The sequence below is a fragment of the Rutilus rutilus genome (genome assembly GCF_951802725.1).
Source record: "Rutilus rutilus genome assembly, chromosome: 11".
NCBI classification, from domain to species: Eukaryota; Metazoa; Chordata; class Actinopteri; order Cypriniformes; family Leuciscidae; genus Rutilus; species Rutilus rutilus.
In genome coordinates, this window is record NC_140216.1 from 7269829 (window position 1) to 7290303 (window position 20475).

Here is a 20475-nt window from a genome sequence, read left to right on the forward strand (position 1 = left end):
ACATTTATTTTAAATATTTTGGAGTTATGCAATATTTCATCATGTTTTAAATGCATATCAAATTATTTTAATGCTGATGGTTTTATATTCACAGTCGTTTTATTCAAAACAAAAGTATTTCTAAATTTCCAAGCATCTCGTTTTTTTCGGTAAAGTGATGTTGATTTCACCTCGTCGCAGGCTTGTCTTTTACATAATCTCTATTTTATTATATTATAGTATATTATAATATTCTTTTTACAATCAAACTTTAGAGTGTTTGTGTTGTTGGCACAAAGGTGAGCGAGTGATGGAGCGAGCGAGCGAGAGAGAGAGAGAGAGAGAGAGAGAGAGAGAGAGAGAGAGAGAGAGAGAGAGAGAGAGAGAGAGAGAGAGAGAGAGAGATGCTGTGAGCTTGTATACTGCAGTCGCGCTCTTCATTTCATTTGCTTAAGTCTTGAAACAGTGAGCCCAGAAGTGGAAATCCCAAAACGATTATTTTCACGCCTGGAAATGATTCAGACAGTGATGAAGGCTGTGCACTTCCACGAGTGGGCGGTGACAGTGAGTGTATCCTAGCTGTCCTTTCATAGTGACTCATTGGGAGAAAGGCAGAAACGTGGATTTTCAGCGTTGTAGTTATTAGAAATTAAACTTATACGCGCGCGTGTAGGAGTGTACAGGCGTAGCCTATATCGCATCATCCATCTGAATCGGTTGCAGACTTTATCCGTTTGTAACGCTAATGTGAGCTCGAAGAGACCAGATACAGTTCTCATTATCAGTTCTTCAGCTGTTAGGAGAAAACGCGTCTATTAGAATCGGCTCACCCCGCGGCTCGCTTGAGATGGTTCAGTCCAGCTGCGAGGGTCCAGTCTCCATGCACTGGGATTTTTCTCAGCGCCGACACCAAGTGAATCTTCCTTTTAAAACCATCTGATAACCGTGAAAAAGCCCACCATGAGAGCCTCTTTGAATCCTGACAGAACGGGACTCGTGAGGACAGAGTGCAGATGTACATATAACGGGACGAGGAAACTGGATGGTATAAGGATTTTTGCGCTAATGAAGGTGGGAGTACAGGCGCATCACTGGAGCGGGGTGCTGTTCTTCTATATGGGGCTGCTGGCTGCATCGGTTAAGGGTGAGTTTCCCGTTATGCTGCATGTGGTCCTGTTGCCGTGCGCGCGACCCTCTTGGAGGCTACATACGACCCTTTTACCCCTGACATGTGGATGGAGTGCTGTCATTGTCAAATCTGTGCCAAATGTATGGCATTTCATGTTGGGTCTTACGTTTCATTGATATGGATCTAGGCATCAATGGATATAAGCAGCAGACTCACTAGAAACATACAAGTCAATACATACAGTAGCCAAGTTTATAATTTATTTGTACGGAAATGTATATAAATGTAAAAGAGCCTTGTGTACTTTTCAAGGCGCATTTGGTGTTATATCTTGTTATATCTTTGGTGTTACCATGTAAGCATAATATGTTGCATTGTGCTTTAAATAACATGTAGGCTACCTCAGAGCAAGATATTGGTTTTCTGGTGGGTGGGCAAGAACAGGGTACTTTTGGTTTCAAGGAAAAAATGGGTTAATGAATAATCATGTCGAAGAACCATTTTCGAAAATATGTGTGTGTATGTGTGTGGCGCAAGATTTCGTGAGTGTGGGAGCCAAGAGTGAATGAGTGAGTTTGGGAGGAAGGGGGGCGTATGTGGAGGCTGGAGAGAGAGGGGGGGTTCATGCCAACAAAACAGGTCTTTGACTCTGCGCTATTTTCAACATTCATTTTACCATAATGTTTCATATAAAACATTTCCATTCCAACAGCCGAGTCATAGCCTACTAGGGATCATCATTTGTTGCGTTTCTTGAAATTGTGGCATTCCCAACCAACTATACATCCATTCGCCTTGAAGAGAAGTTGTAGTCAGAGTAACGTAGCTACTGATTGTGTCAGCCCGAATTTAGCTAATAACAAGTGTCATGATATAGCCTACATTGAAACGAATTATAGTGTCCCTTTTGACTGTCATTCTACCATCTCCTTTTATGTTCCAGTAAGCAAGAAAATAAAGTCACGCAGGTTCGAAACAACATCAGGGTGAGCAAATATGATAGTTTTTTAAAAAGAAAAAAATATATATACTTTTTTTTTTCTTTTTTTTTTGACTGAACTATCCCTTTAATTCAGCAGCATATTGAACAGTCTCGAGCTACTGAGATTTAACAGCATTGTTTTCCACGGAGTTGATGTTAGTCGGCACATGATGATAAAAGCTGGTAAACGAATCCAAAGAGCCGGTCGACATTTTATGTGTTTACCCTTAATACCGCGAATAAGTATCACGAGCAGAGTGAAACGTGTTTGACTGAGTCCGTAAAGCACTCGCCAAGCAGTTTCCCACTTTTTCCATTGAGCGGCACTAAAGCTTCAGGATATAGCTGCGCTTCCACAGAGCCGGCCGTGGAGTCTCTCATGCTTCATTAATAAACCGAGTATATCTTGGAAGCCTTTTAGAGTTTTCGTGTTAGCGCATAAGCTATGACTGGTGAAATAAAACGGGCCTTTTTTCTAGCTGGGAGGAAATGCAAATTTAATGCCTCTTCAGCTACTGGGACATGGCTGAGCTCATCATGTAGGCTCTATGGTCACTGCATATCGACAAATTGCTGATTGAAAAGAGGTAAAATGCTTCAGTGAAAACCTGGTTTATACTCTTAGTTACCTTACCATATGGGCTACAGTAAAAATATAGAATAACTAGTTAATGTTTATTAATAAATATGTCAATATGTAGATTGTTGTTTTTACTGTGCCCATGTCTACATCTTGTCAAAAGTAAAAGATTTGAATAAAAAAGAATGCATTAAAATAGAATCCCATTCATCTGTTTCTGTTTTATAGTGTGAAAAAAAAAGTAATGTGGTTAATCATGTGCTCTTGCTCAACCTCAGAAGCTCCGGAGAAGCGCTTGAGATGAAACACTTTTTCATATTTTAGCCAAAGATAATGACTAACAACTCATCATCATGGATATTTGGCTCAATCCCATTTTCCTTGCCCAGAATCGTTTACAGTCGATGGCACTTGTCTTCATAAAATGGTCAAAGTCACGAAACAGATGCATTTCCATGATGCAAGTTGGTGTAAGGCTCCATTGAACATGAGAATTTGTAAGCATGCGGAGAAATCTTTTCATCATGTTGGAGGGAGCATGACGCTGTTCAGTTCAGTTTTGGCCAATCCCTTTGGCTGTTTGAACATACAACATTTTTTAATGTTTATGATAACGTTAGGGAGGATGTTTCAAGCTCCCTCAAAACTTAAGCAAAGATTCTGAAACAGTCTTGTCCAGGCCCGGCTCCAGACATGAGATGAAAGGTGGGCCAAGTGATATTCCAGGTGGACCGGGCTGATTGGAGGGGTTGGGGAGGGGGTTCTTTAATGCTTTAGTCTCACATGTCTATTGATATAGACTCTTGTCTCTTTTTACCCTTTTATTAAGCTGAGGTCTAGTGCTATATGTAAAGCATGATGCATTTGTCAGCGGCAACAGGTGTTTTGAGAAGACTTGAAGGAATAGCTCAGAGCAGCTTGTGGATAGCACAGTTCTGTAAGACTTCAGCACCACGGACAGCTCTCCGTGAGCTCTGCTCATTGCGTCTTTTCCGCTGGTTGCCTTCACAAACGACTCAAAATCCGTCTTAGCAAACAAAGGCTTTTAGACATATTTTGTGCTGAGGGAACAAAGGAACATTAAAAGTTTAGTCTGACTGTAATAGTCTGCCTCTGCTTTGACTCTTAGAGTTGTAATCCCCAGCTGCAGTCCAATTAGGACCATGGACAGCGCCCACCAGAGAATTTAGCACAGCTGTACAGCAGAGCACAAGCTGGTTCTCTCAAAACGAGACAACACTTACACTCAAACAGTGTTGTGTGTCATTGAAAACCCCTTCACTCAATACTCAGTCACATTCATACCTGATAATATTTGTTTTTCTCACACCATTGCTTATTCATCTCTTCCTTCCTCTCTATCCTTTTTCATTGCACACATAATAACTTGTTCCAAAAAAAAAAAAATTACATCTGTCAGTCTGTTTGCTTGGACTTTAAAGGCAAAGACTACTAAACAGGTCTGTTGTTTGCATGCAGCTCCCAAAGGGCTGAAGGATGCCTTTGGCATGGAGTGAGTGGATTTGTTTATACAGCTGCATCACTAGTACACCAAAAGTTTCCCTCCTTTGAATGCACTGTGTTTGACATCAGATACTTATTTAGCACATGAAAATAAAGTGGCTAAGGTGAGTGTGTGACTTGATTTTTATGTAATTTACTCACCCTCATGTCGTTCCAAACCTCTCTGATTTTCCAGATTCTGCAGAACAGAAATTAAAATATAATAAAAGTCAATGGGGTCCAAAATTTTCAAAATATCTTCTTTCACTGAAGAAAGTCATTCAGGTCTAGAACAACATGTGGGTGAGTAATTGATGACAGAATTAACATTTTTGGGTGAACTATCCCTTTAAGTTAGAGGACAACAGGTCAAGTTGTTTATTTTGAAAGGCTTACACGGGGTTCACTGGACATATAAATGCTTCTGATGATGCTCAGACTGAAGAACATTGACATAAAATATTTATATAAAAAGTATGAAATGTGAAACCTTCTATATGTAAAATAGAGCAAAAATGGATGACTTTATTTTCTTTGTAGCTATTCTTTGCATTTCCATCTCTCTTGTTTGAGGTTAAAGATTTTGAAATGCACACATATGCCTCTCAGATACATTTACATAGATATAGAAATGCAAATATGACAATTATTACGACTCAAGAGGTTTTCAATTGGCTTCCATCATGGTACACATAAGACCTGGGTTAAAAGACTAGTCAATATGTATCTGACATTTGGAGCTGAAGCCATTGCAGCACGACAGGCATGAAGTGATTTTTGTATGTGAACGTTTTTTTGTAGTCTTCAGCTGTCAGATGTCTTTTTCATTAGTGTACTTTAGAGTACATTGGGTTTTTTGGGCAAAGTGTGACTCAAGGTCAAACATGATTTGGAGCATATTGAGACAAATGGGCCCATTATTGTAAAGTTTTTGTTGGATTTTCTGAGTGATGCTGGCTGAAAGAGCACAAAAATATTCTACTGTTCAAAAGTTTGGGGTCAGTACTTAAAAAAAATCCTGTTTTCAACATTGATAATGCTAAGAAATGTTTCTTGAGCACCAAATCAGCGTATTAGAATGATTTATGAAGGATCATGTGACACTGAAGACTGGAAGTAATGATGCTGAAAATTCACCTTTGCCATAACAGGAATAAATAATATTTAAAAATATATTTGAAGGAAAACATTTATATTAAATTGTGATAATATGTCACTGTTATTTGTGACCAAATAAATGAAGTCTTGGTGAGCATAGAAAGCCTATTTCAAAAACATTAAACATCTTATTGACCCTAAACTTTTAAACAGCAGTGTATATGAGAAATATAGCCCCAAATATTCAAAGTTCAGAATATTTTACAATGGATTTTTGTTTAAACGTTCTAACCTTGTAACAGTGTTGGTTTTCTGAGCCAAAATGATGATAGAATTGATAGCATATATAAATGTGTAGGTCTCTACCTATCATCCAGAGGCCTCTATCTGTTGTAGATTGACAATGGAGATTTCTTTTGCCTCGCTACCCGTCACTTCCAGGTTCTCTTCAGAACTTTGATATAGTCTTTTCTTATCTTTTATCTGCTGTGATTAGATTACACAGTTAATTCATTTATGTCTCCCCCACCCGAAACTGTTTTGTTTCTCTTCACTTCTCCCTCTCTTTCTCTCCATTACACTGGCTTTTATGCGCTTCCATTCCCCGTCCCTTTTTGGCACGAAACATCACAGTCAAAGGACTGCAATTTGATTTTATTTGGCAGAGCTCCACCGAGGGGTGCCATTAGTTACTGCAGACTACCTCCAGCTTTTCTCCTCATATAGACTGTAATATTCGCCCTGTCTTTTAACACACACACAACCAAGTAGCGAGTTAAGTGGACTGATGCCAAAAGATAACACAGAGAGATAAAGAGCGGGGAATTAGCACAGGACAGAGAACAAGAGTGAGGTATAGGCATGGGGGTTTAGAGACACACAGACCTGAGTCAGGCGGACAGCCGTCAGGTCGCAGTGCGCCGGCTCCCGCAGCCTGTTATCCGCTCTAATCCGTGTCAGTGCGGCGGTGCTGTCACTGCAAACACGCCTGTCAGCCGGCGCTTGTTCCATGTCTGGGAGGAAAACTCCGGGATACACTGGAATAGGCAATCATTTGAGGCTTTATTGGGGTGCCATGGCAGACTGTAAAGACTCTGACCTGTTGGTATACATTTTATGGTTTATCAATGTTTTTTTTTTTTCTTGTTTAACTTCTCATTTGCCAATGCCCCAAAAGTTTTATGTTAACAATTCAGTGTAGCAGGTCAAAAAGTAAGCAGCAGAAACATTTCATAATGGGGATATTCACCCAAAAATGAATCTCATCTTTTACTCACCTTCAATGTTGTTCCAGACGTGTATGATTTTCTTTCTTCTGTCACACGTAAAAGAAGATAGTTTGAAGAATGTTGGTTCCCATTGACTTCCAAATGCTACAAAAAATAAATAAAAATACAATGGAAGTCGATGGGAACCAAAACTGTTTGGTTACCAACATTCTTCAAAATATCTTCTTTTATGTTCCGAAAAAGGACAGTTTTGGACTAACATAGGGTGAGTAAATGATTGGTGGCTATCCCTTTAAAGGTATATGGTCTGAGTATACATGACTTAGGAGTGCGTATTCACTCTGGCTACATCCGAAATCGCGTACTTCCCTACTATATAGGTGAAAAACAGTATGTGACAAAAGAAGTATGTCTGAATTCAAAGTACTCCTAAAAGAGTAAGTACCCGGTTGACCTACTTCTTCCGTCGAGATTCTGAAGTATGCATACGATGGACATTTTACTATCCTACTGTATCTCTAAAATTGGAAGCGACTTAACTGACGCTGGTAGGTCACATGATAATGACAACATGGCGTAGTACGTCCAGATTACATTCATACTACACAAATTCATACTATATAGAACATACTTTTTTAGCGGCCTTGAAGTAATTACTTATTCAAAATAAGTACCGAGAGAGTATGAGATTTCAGACGCAGCCTCTGTTAAGCCAATTTGACGATCCCTCCCAAAAAAGAAAATCATCATTTACTCACCCTTATGTTGTTTCAAACTTGTATGACTTTCTTACATTCCTGCCAAACGTGAAATATGATATTTTGAAGAATGAAGTTTCGGTTCCCATTGTGTGGAATACAATAGAAGTCAATGGGAACCGAAAAACTGTTTGGTAACCAATATTATTCAAAATATCTTCTTTTGTGTTCCACAGAAGAAGAAAAAGTTATACAAGTTTGGAACAACACAAGACTGAATGGCACAGTAAATGCTGTCAGAATTTTCATTGATGACAGACTGATTATACATTCAGGAAGTGATGTCATGCTGACTTAGGAGTGCAAATTCACTCTAAGCCAATTTGAGTTCAAGGGACAATTGGAACAAATGATTAAACTGTAAGCATGAGTCATTACCCTGTCCCGTATGAGATAATCAATAGCATTCTGTAGATGATCATTTTAGTACTTCAATTATTCTATTACTAAAACAGCATCGATCCAGTGACGCATGAATGGCAAACAAAGCTTGGTGTTAAGTAGCATCACGCTGTAGAGATGTACTGTAAGAAAGTATTACAATGAATCAAATTAACTACACTGATCAATAGATATGAATCATTCTTCACTGTGCAATTTTCTATCCCACTGTAGATTATAAAAATACAACAAAAACAACAAATGTTATTTATTATTATTATTATTTATATAAAATGCATGAATTTTGTGGACCCCTAGCATCTCTCCAATCAATCCTAGTTCATGTCATTTTCTGATCACACCTTCATTAAATATGTATTAAATATTAAATTGTTCTCTCACAAAGTCGAACATTTATTTATTGACTATACCTGTTTGTTTGTTTGACATAAAATACATCAAATTCATTATACTTTATCCTCCTCCATCAATCCTTTTTTTTCTTTTTTTTTTTTTACATATTTTTATTGAAAAACATGAAGCATAACAAGAACATTTCCAAAAAAACAAAACATTTAATATATATTAACTATCTTCCCACCCACACCCACCCTCACCATCCAAAAAAATCAGTTACACAGGTTAAGTTATTATACAAAGGCTAAGATAGACATGTCCAAATATTTTCAAATACATAAGCACATCATATATACACATATCATTCAGTTGAGTGAGAGGTATCTAATATTGCCTGTATCGATATTTGGTTATTTTCCAGAAAATGTATAAAAAGATCCCATATTTTATGGTAATCTTTTAGTTTGCCCTTTATACTGTAGTTTATTCTTTCCAATGCAATACAATGTGACAGACCTTTTAACCATTGATCAATGGATGGACCTTCTATGTTCTTCCAGTAAAATGCTACTAAACGTCTTGCAAGGACTAGACAAATGTCAATCATTTTAGTGTGATAACTTGATAATGGTAGACTTAAAGGAATTAAACCCAAAGCACATATTTCAGGGGTCATTGGAATTGGTTTTGAAATAATTGAAGAAATGAATGCTGTCACTTTTTGCCAGAATGTCTTGGTCACTTCACATTCCCAGATACAATGGAAGAATGTTTCCTTATGTTTTTGGCATTTAAAACACACATCTGGGATTTCCGGGTTAAACCTGTTTAACTTTTCAGGGGTGACGCGTTACCCAGTTATATTGGATCAGCTTAAATCTAGTGTTAATTGACAAATTCTGGGCTTTAACACATATCTGGCTCCATTCTGAATCTGGAAGGTCACTTTGCAAATCTATACCCCAAGCAATTCTCTTGGAATCAGATGATTCCTTAGAACTGTTTACAAATTTGCAATAAAACAGTGAAATTTGGTTTGTACTAAGTTCCTCATAAAACATAGCCTTTTCTAGTTCTGTTGGTATAGGTCTAGATAGTGAATGATTTTGCTTGTCATTGATATAACTGCATCAATCCTGTTGTTGTTTTTTCGGGCCCCTCTGGACCAGCGGTCCCCTGGAATCATCTCAACCTTTCAGCCCATTAATTACGGCCTTGAAGAGAGGTGGGCGGATTTATCAGAATGGGGGCGACAGAGAGTTCTTCATTAAAAGTCCATCCTCTGTCTCAATCGTGTGTTGGCCGTTGGCATGGGGACACCTTCATACTGCCTCGGTCTGAGTGCACAATAAACAAACAGGGCCACATTCATTCCTTGTTTACCCCCTCATTCAGACACAGACTAAAGGAACTGTAGGCTTATTTAAAGAGAATCTAAACAAACTTGTTTGCAGACACAACTTCAATCATGGAGAGAAGAAATGAAATGCTTAGCTATGCAGTTTTAAGCCCTGAAAAAGAAACAGCATGAGTAATTCAGTAATTCCTCAGTGGTTTGGCCCTCAATCGTTGCCTGTGTGCTAGAAGGAGGAGGCAGAGAGATTAACTGGAGCCGACTGAATCTAGTTTCATTGAAGGCCCATGTTAGATCTGAACACTGGGCCATTGTGGCTCCGTAATGGGGCTGAAAGTGCACTAAATTCTGCCTGAACTGCACTGCTTGTGTGAGCTCTCTGCTCAGTCAGGAGCATCTCTTTGAAACGCTGAGCTATTGAGGCCATCCGGTCCATTTTCAAGCATTCTTTGCTCAAGGCAAAGAAACAAAACACTAACCTGTAATATTCATAATGTAATGAATATCTAAGTCACTTTAACATGCAGGTCGACATCATTTTGCGCTCCAGGCTGAATTAAAACATTCGCCTCACGCAAACACAACAGCATATCTTAGTAGTCACTATAGACACTGTGAATGCATTTTTAATGTGAACCTAATACGGAGGTGTTTGAGCTGATGCCCATGATGATAAAACGGTTTTATAGAAGCGACTATTGCAATCAAGCGTGTTTTTTGTTTTGTTACTGATGAACTTTCCAACAGCCTTTTCAGATTGTGCTTGACTCTGAGTCTTTTTAATATTCAATATTCCTGGTTCAATACAAGTTCAAAATAATTTTGACTCTTTCTTCCTCTTTATCTCGTTCTTTCTTTTCTTTGCAAAAAACAAAACAAGGTTGCAGTGAGGCACTTTCAATGGAAGTAAATGGGTAAACTGGAAGTAAATCACTTGCATTCATTCCGCTGTTAAAACGTCTTTACTATATTTGAGCCATAAAGTTGTTTTCGTCCTTTTTATGGTCATTTTATGATGTATGCTGTCATGGCTACATTGGATAAAACTTTACACTGAAAAGGTTGGGGTTGGGGGTTGGGGGCAGTTATGTTATCACACATATTGTTGGCAATACTTTTGAGTGTGTTAACATTTACAGTTTGGCCCAATTCACTTCCATTGTGACTTGCTTTGACCCATATTTCTTTGCTTATATTAAAGAAAATCTACAGATAGTGTAATCAAGAGGTAATCAACATTATGCCAAACGTGCTGAGATTGAGCTTAATTTATATTTAACTCTAAATACCTCTTTAAAGCCACTATCAACCAGACACAATACGATGACGCTTCACACGATTTCCACCATGTTAATCAGAGATTTATAATAACCTGCCACAATGTTCAAACTGTGAACTCAGTGAACAAAGAAGTGTATTCAATGACAAGATTGTTTCAGTCACACAGTAGCCCTATGTATTTTTAACAATGTTAAAATGGTGTAATATTTATGGATTTATTGTGTAGCCTACTTCTCCATTTCGTTGCAAGTGCAGTGCGCATGAGAGACCGCCCACATGCTCTTCTGGTTGGCTGTTATTAGGGGTTCAAGCACGAAGTGCTGAAACCCTATTGTAATTGTAAGGATTCGCAAAACGCATCGTGCAGGACAAACCGTAAGGCCTAGAGACGTAAAACCTGGCCAGATGGTAGGCCTCAATTTGGGGACAACCTATCAGAGTATGACCCCAATTGGCCCATAGATGGCACTACAGCAACCAAAAGTACAACCTGCCTAAATTCGATTTAGGCAGGAAAAATATTCCGCTATGTCGAATTTTGTCCAAAACCTACTTTTGCGAACTAGTCCCTGGTTTTTCGCCCGATCGGAACCAGACCAGTCTAGGACAATTCTCTGGACTCTCTAGATCAATAATTATCGAAAAAAAGTTGAACTTTTGCATTTGGGTGGCTGTAACAGGGCCATTTAGAAAAGGGGCGTGACAAAATGCACTAAAAAGCCTATAAATCCCAAATGAAAACTCAGAACTTCACCAAAATTGATGAGCATATGTGTCATAACATGGTGAAGAAGCATGCCGAGTTTCATGCAGATCAGACCATAGTTGGCGCTTTAAATGGCAAAAAGCTTCCATTCTTATTAGGGGTTCAAGCACGAAGTGCTAAAACCCTATTGTAATTGTAAGGATTCGTAAAACGCATCGTGCAGGCCAAACCGTAAGGCCTAGAGACGTGAAACCTGGCCAGATGGTAGGCCTCAATTTGGGGACAACCTATCAGAGTATGACCCCGATTGGCCCATAGGTGGCGCTACAGCAACCAAAAGTACAAAATCTTAGGCCGTTTGACCTAGACTCAAGTGCCTTACACCACTGTGATCCCTGGCTCAAGGGAAATCTCCAAATTCGATTTAGGCAGGAAAAATTTTCCGCTATGTCGAATTTTGTCCAAAACCTACTTTTGCGAACTAGTCCCTGGTTTTTCGTCCGATCGGAACCAGACCAGTCTAGGACAATTCTCTGGACTCTCTAGTGAGAAATGGTCTTTTTCATCTATAATGTCAGTGGTTACATGCTTGCCAAATAAAACTTAATAACTTTTGATGCTTTTGTGCTTAAAGGCCTTAACTGCTTGAACCCCGATAAATGCTGCTTGCAGCTTTAATTTTTTTATTGATTTTGTCACGTCTCATAGTTGTTGCGTCTGGTCTTTGGACAATCGCTCGTCACTGAAATCTTATCGTATCATGTCTGGTTAGGACACTGAAAATTGGACTGCAGTGCCAAAGGTGCCACAAGACGGCGCTAGAATAAAATTGTCAGTTGTTTAGCAACACAGCCAGTCATAAACTGCATCAGAGTTTACCTCATTAAATACTCATGAAACTTCCACACACTGTTTTGATGGCAAACATTGAGCATGGCACTTATAGCATCAAGTTCATGAGTTTGATTCCTGTGAAATGCATAAATTGATCAAATGTGTCCTTTGACTGTTCTACCAAATGCATATAGGCAAATTTATATGAAACATCTCCTCAGATCAACAAGCAAGCCGTGTGCTTGTACTGGTAAATGTGCGGTATTGGTATCATTCACACACCTGAAACTGTCACACTGACTAAAGCTGTGTCGATTGTCATGTGGACCCCGACTGTGTTGACCCACTGAAAACAATAGTGAAGCTCTCTCACTGAAGTAGAGACAATTTTCTCCTCTTTCCACAGCATTTACCTTTCTATTAATGGTCTCCGCAATCACATTGTGCAAACATTAGCGTAATATATGGATTTACCCGGGAAAGCTGAGGTTGCCGATTTCCTTTAATAGCGGGCATTCTTCGGTTAATGCAGATATGATGGAGCCTGGAGCCAATGCTTTGACACATTAGAAGGCAGCTGGTTGTACATAGAGAGATTTGTGGGACTAAGAAGGTTGTTTTTCCTCTTGTGCTGGCATATTTGAAATCCCCATTCACATCTGCCTTGTTGGTATGGTGTAACTGAACTCAGGCCCTAATGGCATTTTCCACTGGTCCTTGAAAAAAGGAAATATGATCGATTTGAAGTGCTTATGAAAACTGGTGAGTCAGACCCATTTGTCTCTTAGGTGCCCAATTTACAGCAGAGCTATGGCAGCAAAGCTAAAGGGAATGCATTTCCAGAGATTGTAAAGATTATCTGCTATGGCTTGCGAAGCATTAGCCTCAACTTTAACTCTGTCAGAAGTGTGTTTGCTAATGTACATTCCACATCTCCATTTTTCAGATATATAAATTTGACAGGTGCAGGAAGACAGGTGGACTGATGAAATTATTACCAGCCTATTTCACAATGTACAACACGTTTCAAAGCACATGCTAATAAGCAGTAGTCATGCCGTAAGCAGGACATATGCTATTTACTGTGCTCTTCCTTTTAATGCATATAATTCCATTGAATCTAAATCACTTCATTTCTTTATAAAAGCGCATTATTAGTTTTAACCATTAAAGCAGAACCATTTCTTATTCAAAACCATTTATGATTTAATACAAAATGCTGGAACCATCCAACTTCATGAGTTGTGTTATGCTTTCTTACTCGGATGCATTTTTAACACTCACTCAATTAACCATGAAAAGAAATAAAAACAACTGAAATCCAGGACAAATCCAGGATTTATGAATAATGTCTATGGTTAAAGCTTTGCTCATGAATATTAATCGCCGCAGCAAAGTTGCTTGGTAACCTTCTGATTCCCTTGTCAAGTGATTAATATAAAAAATATATATATACAAAAAAATAAATGAAGTGTACATAAAGAATTTAAGTTAACATTTTTACATTGTATTAACTTATCCCTTATAAAGATATAATGAAATTTACCAGATAATAGATAGATAAGTAGTAAAATGATATCTGTCTGTCTAACAATCTATGCTAAAGATCAAAAATTTCAATCCAGTCCACATCAGTCTGGTCTGCTAGAAGCTAGGGAAAAGTTAGAAACAGGAAGATGGTAAAAGAGAGGGCAAATGAAGAACAGCATGTTTAGTCTGTACTGCTTTAGTGCAGATAACAGGCATAGAAATGTAATTTTCTATTATAAATATTATGTTTTTGCCAAACAATGTCATTCAAAGACTGATTCCAAGGTATGTTCTAAAGCTGTGCTTTGGCAGCGAATGCTGATGTCATATGTATTCACACACATATAAAAAGCTTTATGGAATAATCTAGTTAAAAGAAACCAACATTTTCTGCCAATGACACAGACTGGCGTTATCTTACAATGAATGTCATGAGTTCTGTTCCAAAACCTTGCTGCCTCCTGCATACTGCCTAGTCATCCAAACTGGAATGGAATCGCATAATAGCGTTCCTCACACACAGCACACTTTTTGTGCAATTTATTTCAATATAGAAGACGCAAGAGAAACAATGTGGCACTCCAATAAGGATAACTATACACCGTACACAGACATTTTGGGTGAAATAGTCAGTATTTAATTAATTTAAATAATTGTATTTTTTTTAATATATATTTTTTATTAATTTATTGTATTTGTACTTTATATGTAATTTTAAATCTACAACAAGAATACTTAAAGGTGCATTGTGTAATATTTAGGAGGATCTGTTGACAGCAATGCAATATCATATACATAACTATGTTTTCGAATAAAGACGTTACTTAATGAACCGTTTTGTTTTTGTTACCTTAGAATGAGCCATTTCTATCTACATACACCCCGGGTCCCCTTACATTGAAATGCGCTGACATGTTTCTACAGTAGCCCTAAAGGGACAAACGCGTTTCGTCACTATGTTGTTCTTTGTGCAAAGAAACTAGCTAAAGTCAGCGAATAAAACACTGACACAATGATGAACAAGTAACAATAATATTTGCAATAACATATCGTTTTACTGAATAATTAAGTAAACCTAATTTCTTAATTTATCTTTGTAAAGAAACATCATTGCTTAAAGGTATAGCGGAGGATATTCTTTTTCCGGGTGGATCATCAAGACTATTGGTCCTCCTAAGTGTCAATCATTCTGGTGATATGTTTACGTAAGGCCGGCGTACATGCTCGTGCACACGATTCACACGATGGCGTGTGCTCAAAACACAGGTTGGGCTTCCCACTGATGCCTCAGTCGCGAAGTTTCTACTTGACAGGTAAAGTTTGGCATGCTATTTGGAGAAATCCATTTAAAATCACTGCTAGTAAAAGTTAATGTAAGCTATGATTAGCTCGTGCATGCTCTCTCGTGCACACGTTTAATAGGCGTTCCCTCTCGGGAGCAGATAGAGTGTTGCGCATGTGCATTTTTTCAAAAAGTGGAGAGGGCGGTTCTTTTCTAAAATTCGGGAAAATCCTCCGCTATACCTTTAACTGGCTACTCTCTGCTGTCTCAGACGACGACATCTTTTCCTGTTCGCAACCTCGCAACCTCACCACTAGATGCCGCTAAAAATTACACAATGCACCTTTAAGAATATGTATCTACATTTCTCTGGCTTTTTCCGCTACATTGGATGGGATTGGAACAGACATTGTGCCTTAAAATGCTGCTTCGGAGGCCACTTATAGGGTTTGGAACAGCGGTATGGAAGAGTGATTGTGTGTTGACTTCTAGTTAAAGAGGTGAACTAAGTACAGTTCATAGAGAATTCCCCCCTCTTCTTGCCTTCACCCGCTCCCCTTCCCTCCTAAGATCTCTGATTGCGGGCACTCTGAAGGATTGCTGTCCTGCCGTAGTACGGCACGGCAGCGATCAATTTATCAAAGTGTCATGCCGAGGCGCTGCAGCCCCGTAGCAGCAAAACAACAGAGGAGGCAAAACAAACATTGGTTGACTCTGGAGGTGGTCTCTGCAGTCGTGCTAAACAAGGTCAAAGCTCTCTCTTCGTTTTCACTTCACTCCACCAATATGCTGGGAAAACACTAAACGGATGCAAAGAGCCCTAGTATAGAACACGAGTTTAAATGTGTGCCTTATCCAGAATATTTGGCGAAATGACCACACAGACACATGATGTTGTGACTGTGTGGGACTCTATTGAAGAATCAATGAAGCATTTGTGAATAAAGTACTATGGAGCTTTTTTGCCTCTTGGAGATTTATGCAGCACTGCAGATCTCTTGCATTCACTTGTTACTTTCATAATGCATTTGTAAAGGTAGGCTCAAGGAAAGAAATTACCTGCTGCTGAGAGAGTGGGGGTTACCCTTCATTAAGCGGCTACATAATGCATTTCCTTTTTCCTCTCAGCTCGATGAATTCAATTGAACAATAATTGAACTTCCTTCAGTTCACTTAAAATGTGACAAAGGAGCTGTATTTGTGAAAAAAGAAATCCTATACTACGTTTATAAGCGTAAACATACGTTATATGTTTCCCAACAAATTATTAATTTTTTTTGTCTAAATATGATCAAATATTTTCTTAGGATGCCATGCCTGGTATAACACAAAGTCATTATTTCAACAATTTATCCATCAACGTTAACCTTATTTTCGTAGAAAGCACCTTAAGTTGTACTGTGATCAATGATACTTCCACATTCACCAGCTGAGCATATGGCTTTGTTCTGGACTGGAGACATTGTGTTATGAATGCAGAGCTGAATGCTTACAATTCTTTCCCACTCTTCATCCAATACTCATCCTTTTCTTATAGTTTTGATTTCCAGTCAGATTGCATTATCTATGTGTATATGTGAACATACTGTTGATATACTCTAAACCAGTGGTTCCCAATTCCAGTCCTCGTGACCCACTGCTCTGCACATTTTGTAGGTCTCTCTTATTTGACACACTCAGTTCAGTTCATGGAGTCTCTCCTAATGAGCTGATGATCTGGTTCAGGTGTGTTAAATAAGGGAGACATACAAAATGTGCAGAGCAGTGGGTCACGAGGACTGGAATTGGGAACCACTGCTCTAAACAATGATAGTAAATATCTCCAGATTATAAAAAAAAAAAAAAATTCACAATATAGGCTACCTGATTAAACATTTTTACAGTACATGAAGGCTTTTGATTCCTTTTGAACAATCACCTGAAACATTAAATGATTATTGGGCTGCATGAAAACTAGCTTTTGACCAATAGGCTACCAATTGTAGTAACTCTTACTGCAGGTTACATAGTTACACCAGTAGGTGGTGACAAGTGAGCTCTTTATAAATCACTGATTCATCACTGATCCACTAATTCATTCCGGAACAAATCAAATTACTGTCTTTGTGTGAGTGAGCAAGTGAATAATTCACTCAACTGATTTGTCCAAAAACGCTGATTCATTTAGCTACAGAATGCATGCTTTTATGAATGAGCCATTGAATCATTCACTCTAACGATTTATTCAATAATGCTGATTCAGTTAGAAACAAAACGAGTGAGTTATTGGATCATTCATTAAACCGAGTATCTCACAAACGCTGATTCATTCACAATAAAAACCTGTGGTGCATTTGATGGAAACAAATTGGCGGAGAAAAACACACAAAGTATCTGGCAGTATTTTGTCTGAAATCAGTTTAGTTTATTGTTTATTGAACTGTTTTAGAAAAAGCTGAATCACATAGCTGCGCAATCGTGTTGTTGCGTCTCTTTGTTTGACACAAAAATAATGTGATGGTTTATGTTGGGACTATCAGCCCCATGCTCAGTGTTTTGTGAGTCTATATTGTGTTTGCGACCCCTTTCAGTGCCATTTCACATAAAACATCGACTTTTCTTCTGTGTTAAAGGTTTTTAACGGAAGAATCGTGGACCTATATTGATCAGGATGTTCTATGTTAATTAGACAACATATTTTCTTTGTCCTCACAATAGATGCAGAGAGAAAACGCTGCTTTTGTGTACAAAACCATGCATTGCTTATTAGAAGGTTAATTATGGAAGAATCTCATGCATCTGTCCCTCTGGAGCAGTAGTTCATTTAGGATGAACCGCAATGTTGAATGCGTCCACGTTTTGTTCTTGTTCTCTGCTGGACAAAGATTCTTGATGTTTTAGACTGAATGAATCTCTTCATTTTTGCCAGCATTCCTCTCAGTGGTGAAATGACATTCTTGTGCTTCACAGAAGACCATAAAGCCCCACAGAGCCATAAAGGAGTCTGTATCCAGAGGTCAAGTGTTTTTCACAATGGTTCATGCTGGCACAACCTCACACGAACATTTCCGTTGGATTGAGAGCAAAAATTATGGATCGTTACCTGCCCTTGCACATTCTGTCTTCTCAAAATAAGTACACAGTTTCAAGTTTTATGCTAATCTAGTATGGTTAGAATATGAGTCAAGCAAACAGGCTTGAAATGAATCTTAAAGAGCCACAGCTCCCAAATGAATCCCAGCTTTCTTTGCTTAGCATCTTATTTTGTGACACTTTCTAGCCTAAATAATTTGTGTCAAGAGTGCTTTTAGCACAGACACCATGCCTTTTAAACTCAAAGAGAGACATCCTCCAAATCCTAAACAGTCTGTTCCATTATCATTTGGAAAACCGCACTGAATGTGGCCACTGGCCAAGAGCGGATTATCTGAATACCACTCAACTGTTTTCCAGTTGTTTGAGAAATTCTTAGTTTATAAAAAGCACCTCAGGTTTTTCCTTTCTCAGATACATTTTCACTTAATTATTAAAATTCTGTGCTGGCAGGCAAAGCTTTCTGCCTTAAGAAATCCAAATCCCAGTTGTGCTCGGAAGTTATCCTACAAAATCCTTCAAAGTTTATGCAAACTGAATAAGAAAATGTATTTTTAAATGTTTTTTTTTTTTTTCTTACATGATTATATTCCATGTTGAACATATAGGATCTTTGCATTAGGAGCTTTATATGAGTTTATGCTTTCGGTAAATGTTTTGAATATTTGTGCATATGTGACATGCTGATCGAGCTTGGTTTTTCATTAAGCGTAATCTCAGTGTAATCTCCACTCTGATATGTTAGACAAACATGTGCTATATGTGGACATGCTGGGTTCTCATTTGTTAGCGGGTGTGTTGGGTTTGTTTTCATGGAATATGGGCTTTGGTGATAACAGATGTCCTCTAATTATGCATTCCTAATGCTGCTTTAATCACCTAAACCCACATAAATTCTGATCCATTTAAGAATCAAATAAATGGATAAACTGTAGGATTAGGTATACGTTTACATTGGTTTAGCTTCTGGTTTGGTGTGGTGTGTGTGTGTGCGTGTGTTAAAGTGTTGTTTTTTTTTAATGTTGTTGATCACATTAGCTCATTTGCATGTAAACAACACCTATCCGGTTCTTCTGATAAAAGGCCCCGATATACTCACTGCCAAGTTATTTTTCGTTCTTTCACTTTGGGGTAAAAAGAAGTTTTTGAGCAGCTGTATACTGTTAGCAATACTGTTACCTTTCAACAACAAATTAAAAACACATCATAAATGACGACAATGAGAAAACAGTAGTTCAGAAAGCATCTGATCCTGGCGATGTGGATGTTTGCACGAGCTCTGCAATTCGGCATTCCAGTCAAGTCAAGTCAAGTCACGTTTATTTATGTAGGCCTACCACTTTATACAATAGATTGTTTGAAAAGCAATCAGCTTTACAGTATTAAACATTAAAACAGTGGCATGTGTCTTTCATCTAGAATTACAACTACATTTTCTACTATAAAGCGGCTCTCCAGTGTATTCATGTTTTTACTCGCAGACATCCAAACTCGAGGGACTGAACAGAACAAATGAACCAGGGAATATTTTCATGTCAAAGAAGGCGGAGCCTAAGAGCACACCTACTTATTGCCTATTAATCAATGGTAGTTCAAAGGTGTTTACTTGCTTTGGCAAGTTGTTCCGAACTCCTGAAAGGAACACAAAATGAACTTCGTTTTGACCTGATTTTGTTTGAAATGACGTCACACCAGTTCGTTCTTTGATTTTGGTTTAAGTATATCGGGGCCTTTTTTCTTTGCTTGTTTTTGAACCCGGAGATGCTGTACTATTTCAGAAGATCCGTGACAGCGCCCCCTACCGTATATAACAGTGAAATCATGGATTGCTGGAAAAGTAAACGACAATGGCGAGGAAAGAGTAAAGCTTAGATCTCACAGAGGGTTGAATCACAGTCATATGCAACTTCTCACTTCCTGTGCAAAAATCCACCTAAAAATATATTTATTTATTGTCTTTGCTGGCAAGTTTGTCTAACTAGTATTGCATTTGCATTTATTTTTAATTCATAAATTATCTTAGGACTCACAGAGGGAGGCCTCGGTAGTCATTTGGCAGATTATGAAATTAGCCACAAGTATCAACTCCTTTATTTTTAGTGTAAACATGTTTGTCTGACTAAATTTTTTCTTTTTCTTTCTTTTTTTACTCTATTTCTTTTTTTTCTTTTTTCTTAATAGCATGCAATTCTTTCAAACTTACATTTAACGTCCTATACCAGTTTTATACTAAGATCGTAAGTTACATTTTGTTGCAAAATCACACCACTTTGTCTTTTGACCGTTGATTTAAGACTCCCATTAAAAAGATAAACTGCAGGGAGTAGTCGGGCCATGCCATCGGGTTCTGTGTGACTGTAGCAGATATGCAAGTTTCCTGGAGTGAATGGAATTAAAAAAAAAAAAAGTGAGAAGGAAAA

At 38.2% G+C, this 20475-nt stretch overlaps 1 protein-coding gene across 1 annotated transcript in view; it reads left to right on the forward strand.

Annotated features, from left to right (window-relative positions):
• Nucleotides 1-859: 859 nt before the first annotated feature.
• csmd2 (CUB and Sushi multiple domains 2) overlaps nt 860-20475 on the forward strand; it is a 296611-nt gene continuing 276995 nt past the window's right edge. Inside the window, exon 1 of the mRNA XM_084424679.1 lies at nt 860-1123. Coding sequence (XP_084280805.1) covers nt 940-1123 — 184 coding nt within the window. The 5' untranslated portion in view covers nt 860-939. The remainder of the gene's footprint in view (nt 1124-20475) is intronic.